Source organism: Nansenia antarctica (genome assembly GCF_963989245.1).
Source record: "Nansenia antarctica genome assembly, chromosome: 8".
In the NCBI taxonomy this organism is placed as follows: Eukaryota; Metazoa; Chordata; class Actinopteri; order Argentiniformes; family Microstomatidae; genus Nansenia; species Nansenia antarctica.
The window spans coordinates 39034373-39050258 of record NC_137678.1 but is presented as its reverse complement, the minus strand read 5'-3'; the positions used below and the strand labels follow the sequence as shown (position 1 = coordinate 39050258).

The 15886-nt window shown below is 46.9% G+C and overlaps 1 protein-coding gene across 1 annotated transcript in view; it reads left to right on the top strand.

Annotated features, from left to right (window-relative positions):
• The window catches only part of slco1e1 (solute carrier organic anion transporter family, member 1E1), a gene marked incomplete at both ends in the record, with an annotated part of 49242 nt that extends 34336 nt beyond the window's left edge, over window positions 1-14906 (top strand). The window contains 5 exons of the mRNA XM_080538331.1: window positions 12775-12940; window positions 13162-13346; window positions 13792-13856; window positions 14030-14147; window positions 14333-14906. Of these exons, the coding sequence (XP_080394457.1) occupies window positions 12775-12940; window positions 13162-13346; window positions 13792-13856; window positions 14030-14147; window positions 14333-14906 (1108 nt within the window). The remainder of the gene's footprint in view (window positions 1-12774; window positions 12941-13161; window positions 13347-13791; window positions 13857-14029; window positions 14148-14332) is intronic.
• Window positions 14907-15886: the final 980 nt, after the last annotated feature.

Genomic DNA, 15886 nt, shown 5'->3' with positions numbered 1-15886 from the left:
AGCGACCCAAAACTGTTTCAGTATGACTTTTATTAAACTGCGGTTCCTCCCGTGCACGCCCACATACAACATCCGGGTCTTACATGCAACATTATCAGGTCACCCCTAGGTGTCCCTGTAACACAGGCTACTAACATATGTGTGGTGGCCTGGGAAAACCATGGTGGCATTTTTACATTTTCATTTTTTAATATTTCCATAAATTAGAAGTTCTCAGCTATTCATAACTGGTTGAATGACTGAGATAGCCCTTTATTTTAAAAAGTTATGAGCATTTTAATGTATCATGTCAAAAAAAGTGAAAGGTGAAAAATGCTGCCCCCATGCTGCCCCCGACTCCTTTCTCCTCCGGGTCGGGGGAGGAGCCTATGCAGATCGGCCGGTCTCGTTTGTCTGCTTGTGATGCGGTGTTAGTCTGCTCGCCTCGTCGGTATGCGAGGGACAGATCCATTTGTGTGTCTTCTAGTTAAGATTGTATTACTTTATGCTTATTGTGAGCATCAGTAAACTGGCAATAACACAGGTGGAAGTATCGTCTCTCCTTTCGCTCATGTGTGCGTGCGTTGCTGAACTGAGAATGAGACACGTTCAACGTGACGTTGTTTCGCTAGCAAACTACCCACCACAAAAACAAAAAAATAAGTACTTTCTCTTTTGTTTTCTTAAAATCTTTATTCACCATAATGTAGTATGGAGTTCAATGTACTAGAATACCACATAATATCAAAATCGCCGAAATAGGACATTTCCATCTATTTTTGCTCTTTGCCACAAACGAACGCCAGCGACATCCGACGGGTTTTCCCAGGCCACCACACATATGCCTATATGTAACATCTCCTTTCCTTTAGCTGTTTGCAAATGACATGCTTGCATCTCCGTCTGCAATTCCATTGACAATAACAATCCCAAACATTAACAATAGCATTACAACATTGCATTATTTCCCTTTTTTATTTTTATTATTTTTTCTGAACAAAGAACAACTGTCCAGTACAGCCGTCTGAGGCAAAGTCAAAACAGTCCGAGAAGAGCTGTCCCTTTACTCACCCCTTCCTTTTCAAAGTCATAAGTCCAGTCGTTGGGGCGGCCGTGACAGGCGACCACTCCGTGAGTAGACACCCTGGCCTGCCGTGGCAGGACCCCCCGGCGTCGCCGGTGCCCTTGGTGTACGAGGATGTACCTCGCCACCTGTCTCCCCCCGACTTGAGACAATCCGTGTCTCGGCTGAGGCAGTCTCCCCAGCGACCTGGGTCTGGTCAGGACTGCTCCGCTCAGGCCGTAGAATGTCTGTCTGTTGCGCTTGAGCTGAGCGCTCTGCAACACGCAGATCCACTCGGTTGCGTCTGTACAGTGTGCCGTCCACATCCACCACGAACGAGCGGGGAGCGACTCTCTGGAGGCACTGGCCTCGTCGCCACCGCCCTGTGCGATCACCTGGCAGAGGCCTCATCCTAATGCGATCTCCAACATCCAGCTCTGGAAGGTCTCTGGCAGACGTGTCATAGAATGACTTGGCGACCCGCCGTTTCCACCGCAGCTTCTCTGCCACTCCGTCCACCACACGTGGTAGAAGCAGGCTGTCCGCGACGGGCAGTGAAGTTTTGAGCCTGCGTGCCATTAAGCGCTGGGCCGGGCTGCTGTCCAACCCCTCTGTGGGTGTGTTGCGCCAGTGAAGGATGGCCATCCACGCATCCGTGCCATCCAATTTCGCCCGCTTGCAGAGTGACTTGACAATCTTAACGGCCGACTCAGCCTTGCCGTTGGATCGAGGATGTCGGGGTGAGGATGTGACATGGGCAAACCCCCAGCTCGCTGCAAACTTCCTGAACCGTTCGCATGCAAACTGTGGGCCGTTGTCCGAGACCACCCTCTCTGGCTGCCCATAACGTGCAAACTGAGCTTTGCAGCGCGTGATGAGCGTGTCAGCAGACAGATCTGGCAGCTGGTCGATTTCCCAGAAATCCGAATACTGGTCCACAATGACGAGAAAGTCCTTGCCTGCATATGAGTAGACGTCCATACTCACTGCCTGCCACGGGCGCACCGGTATGTCATGCGACATCATCGGTTCCTTCTGCTGGACCCGTGCGTACTCATTGCATGCGGAGCAGTTCGCCACAAAGTCCTTTATCTCCGCTCTCATGTTCGGCCAGAAGAGCGTATCCCTGGCCCGTCTGTAACACGCCTCCCCACCAATGTGGCTAGCGTGTATGCGTTTGAGCAGCTCAGATCTCATGGCTTTTGGTATGACGACGCACTGTCCCCTGTACAACGCTCCGTCTTGAACATTCAGCTCGTCTCTGAAGGGCCAGTATTCCCGCACTGCCAGCGGAGTGTCCTCTTTAAAGTCTGGCCAGCCACTGAGGATCACAGATGCCAGCTCCTGAAGCACATCATCCGTCTCTGTGTGCTGCACAAACTGGTGGAATCTGAAAGCCGTAACGTCCAGGTGCTGCGCCTGGTCCAGCTGTGAATACCCGGCCTGGGTGCTGTTCACGGCGCACACAGCATGCTGCACGTACGGGGTGTCAGACCCACGGCACGGGGGCGTGGTCCTGCTCAGAGTGTCGCTGACATACATCTCGGGGCCCGGCTTGTACACAACATCCAGATTGTAGCTTTGCAGCTGCAGCAACATGCCTTGGAGACGTTTCGGTGCGCTCAGGAGGGGCTTCTTGAATATTGTGATAAGCGGCTTGTGGTCTGTTTCTGCAGTGATAGCCTCCCTGCCATACAGGTACTGGTGGAATCTCTGGCAGGCAAAGACTATGCTCAAACACTCCTTCTCAATCTGAGCGTAGTTTTGCTCTGTCGGCGTTAGTGCCCTCGATGCAAAAGCCACCGGCTGTCCCCCTTGTAACAAACAGCCCCCCAGCCCGGTCATGCTGGCGTCGCTCTGGACAGTGACAGGCTTTGTGATATCATAGTACTTGAGGTCGGGCATGCAGGTGACCATACGCTTCACTCCGCACACTGCATCCTCGTGTTTGGGCAACCAGTGCCACATGACGTCCTTATCCAAGAGCCTGCGGAGCGGCTCACAGACCTCCGAGAGCTTTGGCAGAAACTTTGCAAGGTACGTCACGAACCCAATAAAGCGCTGCACTGCTTTCACGTCGGTGGGTGTCGGCATTTCCAGCACGGCCCGTGTCTTCTCTGGGTCGATTTTCAGTCCCTCCGAGGACAGAATGTGGCCGTGGAAGTGTACGGCTTTGAGCTTGAACTGTAGCTTGCGTTCACTCAGCCTGAGTCCCACTGCTCTGCATCGTTCCATGAGAGCACTCAAGTTTCTGTCATGGTCCAGTTCGGCCTCGGCATCCGTATCGCCACACCCGACCACCAGGATGTCATCCGCGATCGGTTCGATGCCGGCCAGGCCCGATAGCAGCTCGTGTTGCTTGCGCTGGTAGATCTCAGGCGCTACTGAGACTCCGAAAGGGAGCTTGAGCCATCTCATCCGACCCCACGGTGTCCAGAAGGTCGTCAGACGGCTGCTCGCGTCGTCAAGCTTGCACTGTAAAAAGGCAACACGAGCGTCTGCCAACGTGAAGAGGCGAGCCTTGGGCAACTTGTACAACACATCTTCCAGCGTAGGCATATGGTAGTGAGACCTCAGCAGCGCTCGGTTGAGAGGCTTTGGATCGATACAGATTCTTATTTTCTCTGGCTTTGCGACAGTCACCATGTTACTTATCCATGCTGTCGGCTCAGTCACCGGCGCAATGTTGCCGACCTTGACATGTCTGTCAAGTTTCTCCTTGACTCTCGCCTTCAGAGCCACTGGAACATTCCTCGGCGCGCACTGCACCGGCGTCACATCAGGATCCAGCTCGAAGTGTATCTCGCCCGGGACTGACTCGATTGGGTCATTGAAGACGTCATGATAGTCTCTCAGCAGCTGATCTTTGGTGAGGGGCACAGATTGGCTTGCATCAACTGTGTGGAGTTCATCTGGAACGGTGAAGGATACGAGGCCCAGACGTTCGCATGTGCCCCCCCCCCGAGAAGAGGCTTTTGCTCTGTGTCGACTATTTCAAATGTGAGGTTGTGCTTTTCTCCCCGGATGACACATTCAGTGTGGAATTTCCCCAGTGATGGCATGATTTCCCCAGAGTATAACTTTAACTTGGCTGCGCTCGGGCCTAGCGCCGCTCTGGGTGACAGCTTCTCTTTAATCTTGCGGCCCATGACATTGCAGGTGGAGCCTGTATCCAGCTGACACTGTTGCCTTTTCTCATTCAGGCATAGATTCACAAACCACTTGCGCCCCTGCTGGGCCTTTGCAGTATTGACACATTCAGTTACTAGAAACAGTCTATCATCAGTATCTGAGTCATCTTCTCTTTGCTCATCATTTTCAAGCACATTCACTTTTTTTATTTTGTCAGCCTTGCTGCCAGCCTGGCATACCTTGGCAAAGTGATTTGCTATGCCACATATCCGGCATGTCTTACCGTAGGCTGGGCACTGCTCCCTGCCCCGTTTGTGGCTGCCTCCACAGTATTTGCAGCTCCACTGTGGCTCTCTCTCCGCTGGCGCTGTTTTCCTTTGATGTGCGCGCCTCTCACTCTGCCTGTCCGCGGCATTCACATTGTCCGTCTGTGCTAGCGGGGCCATCACTCTCATGTGTCTCTCGGTTAGCTCAGCGAGCCTACAGATTGCAGTCGCTGTCTGTAACGTCAACTCACGTTCGCATAGCAGACGCCTCCTGGTGCCCTCACTCGCAACACCCAGCACGAGCCTGTCACGAACCCGTCCTTCAGCGCAGGGTATTCGCATGACGATGCTCTCTCCTTAAGCTTTGTCAGGAAACTGTCTATTGGCTCATCAGCCTCTTGTTTGCAGCTTCCAAACATGTACCTCTCATAAATGACGTTTCTCGCCGGTTTGAAGTAAACCCCCAAAGCGTCCATAATCGCTTTTGGGTCCTTCTGTTCATCCTCCGTCAACGTGAGGCTATGTGTGTACACATGACGGCACTCACTTCCCATCAGCCGTCTCAGCGTGGCTGCCTTGACCAGCTTCGACTTCTCGCTCAGTCCGGTAGCGAGCAAAAAGTCCTCAAACTCCCCAGTTTTTCGCCAGATCACCAGTCATGCGCATACCATCGGGCGCGGGGATGCTGTTGCTTGCCATGGCGTTTCATTTCTTTAAGCGTCTTTATTTTATTTTTATTTTTACTTAGATCCCGCTTCTGACTCCATGTTTCAGTATGACTTTTATTAAACTGCGGTTCCTCCCGCGCACGCCCACATACAACATCCGGGTCTTACATGCAACATTATCAGGTCACCCCTAGGTGTCCCTGTAACACAGGCTACTAACATATGCCTATATGTAACAAAAACTGTGCACGTTTTGGCAGCGGCGGCCCCTCTCTCCCACCCAATTATTTGTGCTAGTTTCCTGCAATTTTACATGTTGTTCATAATAAACCAGCACAAGAAATGAAAATAATAAATAATAAATAATAACATTTTATAAAACAAGAAAAAAATTCTGACAATATACAGTATCATATTTATGAAATCTTAATAAACAAATACAGTAGCCTACAGACTCTAAAAGAAAAATGGGCCCCATCAACAGGACTCAGCCCCTTGGTCAGCAGCAGGAAGACCCGTGGTCATCAATCTCATCATCTTATATACAGTGCATTGCTCATAGATGGCTATCATGTTATACAGTACATACCAGGGTTTTTCCTGGGTACGAATGAGGGCTTGGTGGGTGATTTTATGCGCGCACTGCGCGCCCATATTTTTGGGGAGGGACCCCCAATTGTTGTATTTGTATTGTAAATTGTAATTATTCATTATTATTATTATTAATGTACCTGGTTATGTTACAGTAGAGAAACAAAAAACAGTTACCAAAACTGAGTAGCTAAGATTGGCAAAAGATTGGCGTGGTGCAACCGAAATTAGTAAACAACTAGTTTGAAACTAACTAGTAACAACTAGGGGTTTAGTAACTACTAAATGCCTGCATTTAGTAATGACTTAATTAGGCCATATTGGTGCAACCCAGTCCAGTAGGCTACCAGATACGATGTTGTAATGTATGCACATATTTTGCTACCACGGTTGCCAGACGGAATTGACAATGTCCAGCCCAACCGGTCTAAAAGCTGCCGAATCCACCTGTCCAGTGTGACCAAAAGTAGCCCAATCTGGTGTGGCGGGTGGCGCCAATAGGAAAAGGGGAGGTGCCCAAAGGAAAGCACTTAGGGCTCACCTTAGGGGGAACGCCAGAGCGCAGCCGTGTGATCAGGTCGGAGGTAAGGTAGTTGCACACCTTACTCCATGCTGACAGGCAGAGATCAAGAGGTAGGCCGCAGCCTATGGCTATTTTCTGTGCGTAGCGTTTTATACTATTTCTTTGATTGTATGTAATATTGATGGTGTGATGTATTACAGGTCACCTACTTCCCTGCTGGGTTGAAGGCGGCTGGTATTCGCTGGTAGGACGCTGCCATCGACGTACCAGGTCTTTTAATGTATTCGTCATGTAAATTGAATCATTATGTATTTTAATATGTCGGTAATAGTGTTTTAAGATTGTTCATTTGTGTTTCCTCCAGAGCATCAGTGCGGCCAGCTGCTCTTGCCGTGAGACGTTTTGTTTGGTTAAAGTTTATGTTCTTATCTAGTCCGCCTGGGCAAGTGTGCCGGTAGCGGGGCGGACTAGTTTTTCTTTTTGTTTGTTTGTTTGTTTATTTGTTATTTAAATCCGCTTTTCCCCCACCATTGCCACTTCACCGGGTTAATCCCAGTTCGACCATCAGGGCAGGTTTGAGTGTGCTATATTTATAGATGATTGCAGTGAACAACCCTTTTCTACAGTGTGTAGCCTATGGTGTGCAGTGAATAACCCTTTTCTACAGTGTGTAGCCTATGGTGTGCAGTGAATATAACACCTGCCCTGGTAACAATAACTGAGGTTCTTTGGAGAGAGGTCAATGTGGGCCTGGATTGTGAACTAATGTAATAAATCTATTTTCTATTTAAAGTACATTCTCAACTGTCATTCTTATGCTAGGGACCTATATGGTGGGTGTAACACTGGCAACACTGCTTGCTACGTTCTTGCAGCTCGCGTGAACACAGGTTCTTCCATCAGCGCTCGCCTGCCGCTTCGATTGCAGACTCAAGTTAACACGCGTGCAGAAAGCTGCCACGAAACTCATGTCCGGTAGCTTTCTTTCAAGGAATTTCAAAAATAAAAGTCCCATAAAACAATTGTTATTTCTCGCCGTGAGAAATAGAGATGTGGCGTGAGAGCGTGAGAACTGGTTGAAATGCGTGAGTCTCACGGCGATTGCGTGAGGCTTGGCAGCTCTGTGTTTGTTATCGCATAACCAGTCGTTCAGAATGCTCTCAGTATTTCCCCTACAGTTGCCTTGGGGTGGGCGGGCCAGACCTCCACACACAGCTTCGTGCCGCGCTGGAGAATGGTTTTGTTTTGTTTTTGTTTTGTTTTGACCGAGAGAGTTTTTGCAGGGTGAAAGCTCTGCAGAAGAAAGTAAGCAAGTTGAAACGTTAGCAAATAAAATTACTGTGTTCTGACAGAGAAAGTTGGTTCAAATTAGTCGTTATTATTGTGACTAGAAAGTGTCTGATTATAGTTTCATGATGTGAATAATAGTGTCAAAGAACTAGCAAGCTAGCTAGCGTGCTCAGAGGTGATTAGATGAGCTAGTCTGCTGCACACATGCCAGCTAAAGAGCTAACTGGATGCACTTTATTATTTTACTTAAAGTAGATATACAATCTTTCTTATTCTGCTAGAATTGGGCTTTATGGTAATACCATAATGGTATATTTACAGTACATGGACAGTGGATTGAAGCATTGGAACAAACCCTCACTCATTGGAAATGTCTGTTTTTTGTAGTTGGACATACGATTTTCTTACAGGTGAGAGAGTAAGTAAAGACAGTATCTGACTGCATTGCCCACAGCAACCCAATATTCAATTAGAATGATGTTATGATTTGATATGAATTCAATGTATACCTCTTATTAAATTATAAATACTCTGGTTGTTATATTTGCCTTTTGGTTGACAGCAAAAGAGGTAGAGAGGAGGATAGAGAGGGAGAGAATGAGAGAGAGCAGGATGGTGTCGGCACACCAGAGAGACAGCAAGAACCAGGTGAGAAAGTGGACATGTAGTCAAGACCACATAAGTAGCCTTGAGAACCGATGGTTCTCGAGCCTAACGGCCCTTAAGGGGCAGGAGCCTATCTCCTGTTTCTGTAGCGTGAGGCAGCTTGATGTACAAGTACAGTCCATGCCACCCCCCCCCCCCCAAGGCAGCAAACACCGGTATAGATGCATACTGTATGCATAAGTGAGTGTGGTGGTGCTTATGGGATGTCGCTACGGGACAGGTGTCGCTCTGACTGGGAGGGCAAAATCACAGTATACCCACTAGAAAAAACTAGACTACACCACTGTGTATCATTCATAACTGTACATAGGCTACACATATCATCATATCTTATCACTATTGCATGGAACTTGGGTAAACCCGCTGTGAAAAAAAAAAAACTCATCTCCAACAAATCTGAAGGGATTGGGAGACATACTGTACAGTTTATCATTTTCATAACTGTCTGTACATATACATATCTTATGTATCACTATTGCTATATATAGCCTATATATAAACACATTATGTTACAAATATCAGTCTTATCCACTGTATCTAATTCAGCACTGAAGCCTGAAGGTTGAGCACAGTGTGTGCCCCCTTGCTACCTCTGCTGATATAAAAGAGAATTGCAGCCTTGGAGAAAAAGATGGCAGCCGAATCCCAAGGCAAACACACAGGCACACACAGAAATACTGCAAAATCGCTTTATACTAACTCGATTTTGAAAATGTAAAGATTCTGGGTGGTAGAACGCACATATCTAGGAAAAGTCATGAAAGGAGGGTCCTGACATTTGATCAAGTGCAAAGGTAGACTTTTTTTTGTACTCACTGGTGCCCGATGACACCTCACGGCTTTCCTAGTGTTAAGGATAACTCGTTTCTTTACAGTAGAGCATCGTTTCTCAACGGGGGCGGTACCGCCCCCCAGGGGGCGTTCAGACAACATCGGGGGGCGCTGGAACAAATATTTTTAAAAGGGGGGCGGTGACGCATAAAGTATTTTTCTCATGAAAAACAGCTGTCAGCAGTGTTATTACGTTCGTAAATGTTCGCTCGGACAAACCGTCTTTTCAGTCAGAACACCCGTCTCTGAGCGCTCCCAGAGCGCAGTGCTCTGAACTTGGCCGGGCTCTGTGACGCAGACAAATACTCCCCCTGCTTGCGATTGGTCAGCTGTCAGCAGTGAATTGTAACATGATTCGTAAATGCACGCACGGTCAGGTGGACAAACTGTCTTTTCAGTCAGAGCATGCATTTCTGAGCGCTCCCAGCATAGCATTATAAAACAACTAAAATCATATTATATCATCAAAATGGCCGCGAAAAAGCTAAAATGCAGACAGTACTCTATTGAGTATCTTAGCTATGGCTTCATACCGTCTCCTACCAATGACCAACTCCCAATGTGTTTACTGTGTGAACAAGTATTTTCCAATGAGGCAATGAAACCCTCACGTCTAAAGGAGCACCTTAACAAGATACACCCGGACAAGGCAGATAAGCAGCGTCCATTCTTCCAGGCCCTCAAAGAGAAACATGGTAGGAGCACCATAAGCAGTCTCTTCGCTAGGAAGACCACCCAGACTGACAGCGGGCTAATAGCATCCTATAATATCTCCCTGCTGATAGCCAAATGTGGGCAGCCGTTCACAATTGGAGAGAAGTTGGTACTCCCTGCCATCAAAGAGGTAATATCTTCTGTGATGGAGCGTGATCCCACACAGGTGCTGAAATCCATCCCACTCAGCAATGACACCGTAGCACGCAGGGTTGATGAGATGGGCGCCGATACAGAGGAGCAGCTGTGTGCCATCCTGCGGGAAACTCCATTCAGTCTTCAGCTGGATGAGACAACCACTGCTGACAATAATGCTCTGTTGATCCGCTATAGTGCCTCCAACAGTCAGGAGATGGCTGAGGAATTTTTATTTTCCAAATATCTGGAAACAGACACCAAGGGCCAGACCATTTTTAATGCACTGGATGCATATCTACAGGAGAAGTCAATCCCAATCAAGAACATCCTTGCATGTGCCACTGACGGTGCCCCGTCCATGGTTGGCAGGTACCGTGGCTTCACCGCTCTGCTGAAGGAGCAGGTCCCGCATGTCCTCACAGTCCACTGTGTCTTGCACCGCCACAACCTTGTGGCCAAATCTAAAAGTCCACCTCTCCATGAGTCTCTCAATGTTACAGTCAAGGCAATAAACAAAATAAAAGCCCACGCCCTGAATACCAGATTGTTCAGACAGCTGTGTCAGGAAAATGACGAGACCTTTGAGCGTCTTCTTCTCCACACTGAGGTCCGCTGGCTCTCAAAAGGAAACTGCCTTGCTCGCTTTTGTGAGCTGTTTGACAGCATCGTGGAGTTCCTGGAGGAGGTGGATGCAGCTCTTGGGGAACAGGTGTCATCCAGCCGCTGCGACATCATGTACCTCGCAGACTTCTTTGGAAAAATTAATGAAGTCACACTGAAGCTCCAAGGAAAAGGAGTTACTCTGGTCCAGAGCAAGGCGGTCATCCAGAGTCTCACCTCCAGGCTGGATCTATACAGGCAGAGCATAGGCAGGAAGCAGTTTGCCTATTTCCCGCTGTTGACCAAGGTAATCTAGCCTAGGCTACTAAATTATGATAATAATAAATAATACATGTAATAAATGTAGGCTACTCTATGCAAAACTATATTTGTGTTCCTGGTTAGTATAAATAACTTATGTTCTGTGTTCTTATGTATTATGAGTATAAACTTTAAGAAACATCAATTAGTTAACTAATTAGCAATAAAATAACCAGTTCAAAATCAGATAGTAACATTCTGCACAGATAACAATTTCCTGGTTATGCTCATTGCAGGTGTCTGAGGCTCTTACCGATGAGCGCCTCCTCATTTACACAGAGCACCTGAGGATGGTGAAAGCTGACTTGAAGATCCGCTTCAGGGATCTTTTGGACCTTGATGTTCCCAATATTAGTCAACATTAATATTCCCAACAGAATATTAGTCAACATTAATATTCAGGGGAGAAAATAAGCCTACTTTTTTATGGGGGGCGGTAAGAGACCTGGATAATGGACAGGGGGGCGCTGGCCCAAAAAAGGTTGAGTAGAGGAACTGTACAGAGGTAGTGGGGGTGAAGAGGTCTTTAGGAGACATCACATTGGATAAGCAGTAGAAGATAGGACACATTTTATATCTTTAAAACTTTAATGTCCAACAATTGGATAAACTACATTAAGCTATAACGAAAATCCAAAATTTTCTAACTTCTTGGAGGCTACTTACATTCAGTCCAGCTATAAAAAACGCCTACGTCGGTAGGTAGTTAACAATCCCCGCAGCGGGCACATGTGATGTCCCGTTGAAATCCATATTGACGACTGAGCTCACGTCCTTTCCTTCTTGCTTTTTCATGATGTATTAGAATAAAGGTCATAATAGTTGACGTTCCGAACCTAACGTCATAATGTGCGGTCCTGTTGTTGCCAGGATGCGGCGCAAGTTCTGAAACTTGGTTGGTTACTTACTTAATAATTAACCCAATAAATAACCCTAACCCTTATTAATAATAATAACATGATTAACTACTTATGAATGTATAGAATGAGCGATCATGCCCACAGTAACCAAGCCTACAAGTAAACCAGCCAGGAATTACATGAGGAGTGAGGCCACTGATTTAAAATGTATTTCGAGATGTATTTCACACACTACATCATACATCTATTCGTTTTTGATACAGAATGTCACACTACACACAGAGACAACGCCAACCTTGTGGTCTGGGTCCTAGTTTGACGTGTTAGTTTGCCTCAGTGTGTTTTTCATGTGTTTTGATGATTGAAAGATAAAAAAAATAAAAATATAAGAATGTATATTAATTAATTTCCAAAGATTATTATACAATTTATAAAAGTAGTAGGTTAGGGTGAATTCGGGTAATCTGGGATATTGAGTAATGTGGGTCACTTAAACTGTAGTGGGTTTATTTCCTGTTCATACATTACCCACACATTACACACATTACACATTACACACATCCATTACATTACACATTACCCAGATTACTATTACACACATTCATTACATTACACATTGCCCAGATTACCCGAATTCTCCCTAGACCAGCGGTTCCCAACCATTTTGGACTCAAGGCCCAAGAATCTCAAAAGTCCCACACAAGCATTTTATGGACGCGTAATTCTTTTTTTGTGTGTCTCATCATTATTCTCTTATTCTTATTGGAAATGTCATATACATCATCATACAATCATCATAGGCATACAGTGCAGTAGGCCTAGTAGTATCACACTGATGATGCATTTTTAAAAAGGTTTTAAAGAAAAAAATACAGTACCATGAATACATTTGTTTAATTAAAACGTTTTTGTAAAAAAACAACAACAAAAAACGTTTTTGTTTTGTTTTTGCCCATGATTTGGCGGCCCACTTGTTGGGAACCGCTGCCCTGGACCCAAAATCTTTCATTGGTTTGGAGAGGCCTCCCCCTTGTGGAAGCCTACTACAGTACTTGTTCAATTTACACCTGTGTCTAAAACAGCACAATGCAGACAGAGCAAGTGTGTTACTGAACCAGACTGTGTCCACTAGGACCCCTGGCATATCCGACGCTGGGAGCATGCTGTTCTCTGAATGTAATAGAGACTGTTCGTGTTCCGCGGGGGAGTGGGAACCTGTGTGTTCAGAGAACAGTATCACATACATGTCCCCGTGCCTGGCTGGCTGCTCGCGATCCACGGGATACGGCAAGAACATGGTAGGTTAATAATCAATAACATATGTATGAAAAATGTACAGTGTCATGCTTATCAATGATAATATGCATGCATGAAACACTTATCAAAGTCATGTATAGCCTACATGCTTGTGTCAGATAGGTATTCAGTGTGACTGATACTGATATAAATGAATGAATGAATGACGACGTTATAGTAAAAGTGTCCCAATTATTGTTACTCAAATGTTTTTTTCCGGCAGGTCTTCCACAACTGTAGTTGTGTGTCGTCCTTCTCGCCACCAGGGGGCAGTGCGTCAGTGACACTGGGCCAGTGTCCTCGTGATGGAGACTGCAGCAGGAGTTTCACCTTTTACATGGCTGTGTCTGTGCTCAGCCTCTTCATCAACTCTTTGGGCTCCAATGCGGGTTACATGGTCATCATACGGTCAGTGACCCTAGTCTGATACTCTACATCCCCTCTACCCCCCTGTACAGTTTCTCTACTGTAAATAATAATACCGTAATACAAATACAAATCGTCCTTCTTCTAGCATTATGACTGCCAATGGCCCCTGGCCCGAGCATAGATTATATTTTCTTGCTATGACTGATGGATAGATGATTCTTACTTCAGTTGTATGTGCTAAATGCCAAAATGTAATGTAAATGTACCACGAATCCTCCAATGAATCAATGGCCCACCCTGTTTCAATTCTACTAAAATGCATTCTTCCTACTTTTCTCCCTCCCTGGAGGGAATCTCTATCAGTTATCACCTCCTTCTTCCCTTCTTCGAGGGTCAACCCCCATCACATGGCGGTAATCCCTGATTCGCTTGTGTGTGAGGGGACTGTGGTTGTGCTATATTATAACATCTAGCTGTGTTTTAGGTGCATCAAGCCTGAACTCAAATCCCTGGCGTTGGGCATCCAAATGTTGGCGATGAGAGCCCTTGGTAAATGATATCATTTTCATTAGTCTCTTATCTCTGTTTCCAATCTGATGATCATGCAGATCAAGTAGTTACTGTAAGAACATTTATGAGAATCTAGTTAGGTTGTCTTTTGTTACCGTGGCCTACTCGACCTGACCCTAGAGCACCATGTCCTAACACACCTCTCTCTGCAGCTGGTATACCACCACCTGTGTACTTTGGAGCTTTGATCGACACAACCTGTTTGAAGTGGGGGGTCAAGAAGTGTGGGGGCAGGGGTGCCTGTCGAATGTATGACTCTGATAAGTACAGGTAGGGAATATTTTGTTGGTGTTTTGGTGGGGGTGTGTGTGTGTGTGTGTGTGTGTGTGTGGGGGGGGGGGGGGGGGGGGGGGGGGGGGGGTGCGTGTGTATGTATGTGTGTGTGTGTGTGTGTGTGTGTGTGTGTGTTTATGTGTTGTATGTGATTTGTGATCTGCCCTGTCCTTTGAATGCAGGGTGATCTTCCTGGGCCTGATGACCATTCTCAGTGGCTCCTCCTACTTCTTCATCGTCGCTGTCATCATCCTGCTCAGGAGGCAGGTCCGAAAGGAGGTGGGCAAAGCCCAGAAACAGCCCAATACACAAAGAGAGATGGAACTTCAGACCCACAAAGCCCCTGACCAGCCCAACCCACAACCTCTGAACCCCAAAGATGGTGATGGGGGAGATGGGGAAGGGGAGCACAGGCACCTCCTGGGAGAAGAGGGGAACCCCCTCCCCACTCAGAAGGACATAGAGGGGGTGCAGCTATCCGACACCCAGGGGGACAACCCCGATGAGCCCCTGAGAAATCCCAGCCCGGCTGGGGAGGAGATGGAGAGCCAGCGGTCAGTCAGAGAGGACACAGATGTTCCCTCTGCTGCCCCTCCGGGGAGGAGGCAGGACGGGGAGAGGAAGCCCGCTGTGGAGGTCAACGGCCAGGCTGTGGTAGAGGTGCTGCTGCACCCCCAGAGAGAGAGCTCCAGCCCAGAGAACCACCTGCCTGAACTCAGGCACACAGAGGGGGAAGCTGAGGGGCCTCAGGTCTAGCAGCTGTGTTAGCTTGTTAGCCTGCTCCCACAGCAGAGAGACACAGCACTGACAACTTGGTTAAGATGGTTGGGTGGGTGGACAGTCTTGTCCATGGGGAGGGTGCACTGCAGGCGTTTGCTCTAGCCCAGCACTTAACAAGTCTATGACTTGGTTTTAGCATTAGTGCTAACCTGAGCTAACAAATCGTGATTCATTGACCATCATTTCTGTAATCAAGCCTGAATTATGTGTGTTAGTGCTGTAGTGCTGGGCTGGCCCTGCACACTTCGCGGCCCTCCATGGTCAAGAATGGCCGCCCCTGTGGTGAGCAAAAAGACGCCACCCTTCATGTTGTCATAGACTATGTTTGTATTCTTTACTGAAATAAAGGAGGCCTTGAGTATTTACGTGCTTCACCTTTTATTATTGAACTGACTTGGAAATGGATGAAGTGTTTCATTGGAGGAAACGAAATTCCCTCAAATGAAACACTTAAACACGGTATATGCTGCTCTATTTAGCGTGAACATTATGTATGTCAGCCATAAGAACAGAGCAGCCGTAAGCACAGTGTGGGTGTTGTGTTGATTGCTGAAACAGTGTGTGCGTGTGCGTGCGTTCATGCGTCTGTGTATGAATGTATGCTCTTATTTGTGTGTTCATGTACGGTCTACTCTGCATACGCATGTGCATGAGTGTACACAAGATGTAGATGTCCCTGATTGACAGTAACCACCACAATCACAGGGTGTGTAGTGAATCGAGTGACCCTCCACACATTTTACCCATGACCCCCTCCCCTGACCCCATGGACCATGAGGCTTGAGGAGAAACACTTAACATGTCATTTGTTGATATGATGTGTTGTAATCACATACGCACACACACACACACACTTATTTCAATCCACAGTGATCTATCTATCTATCTATCTGTCTATCTATCTATCTATCTATCTATCTATCTATCTATCTATCTATCTATCTATATATCTATCT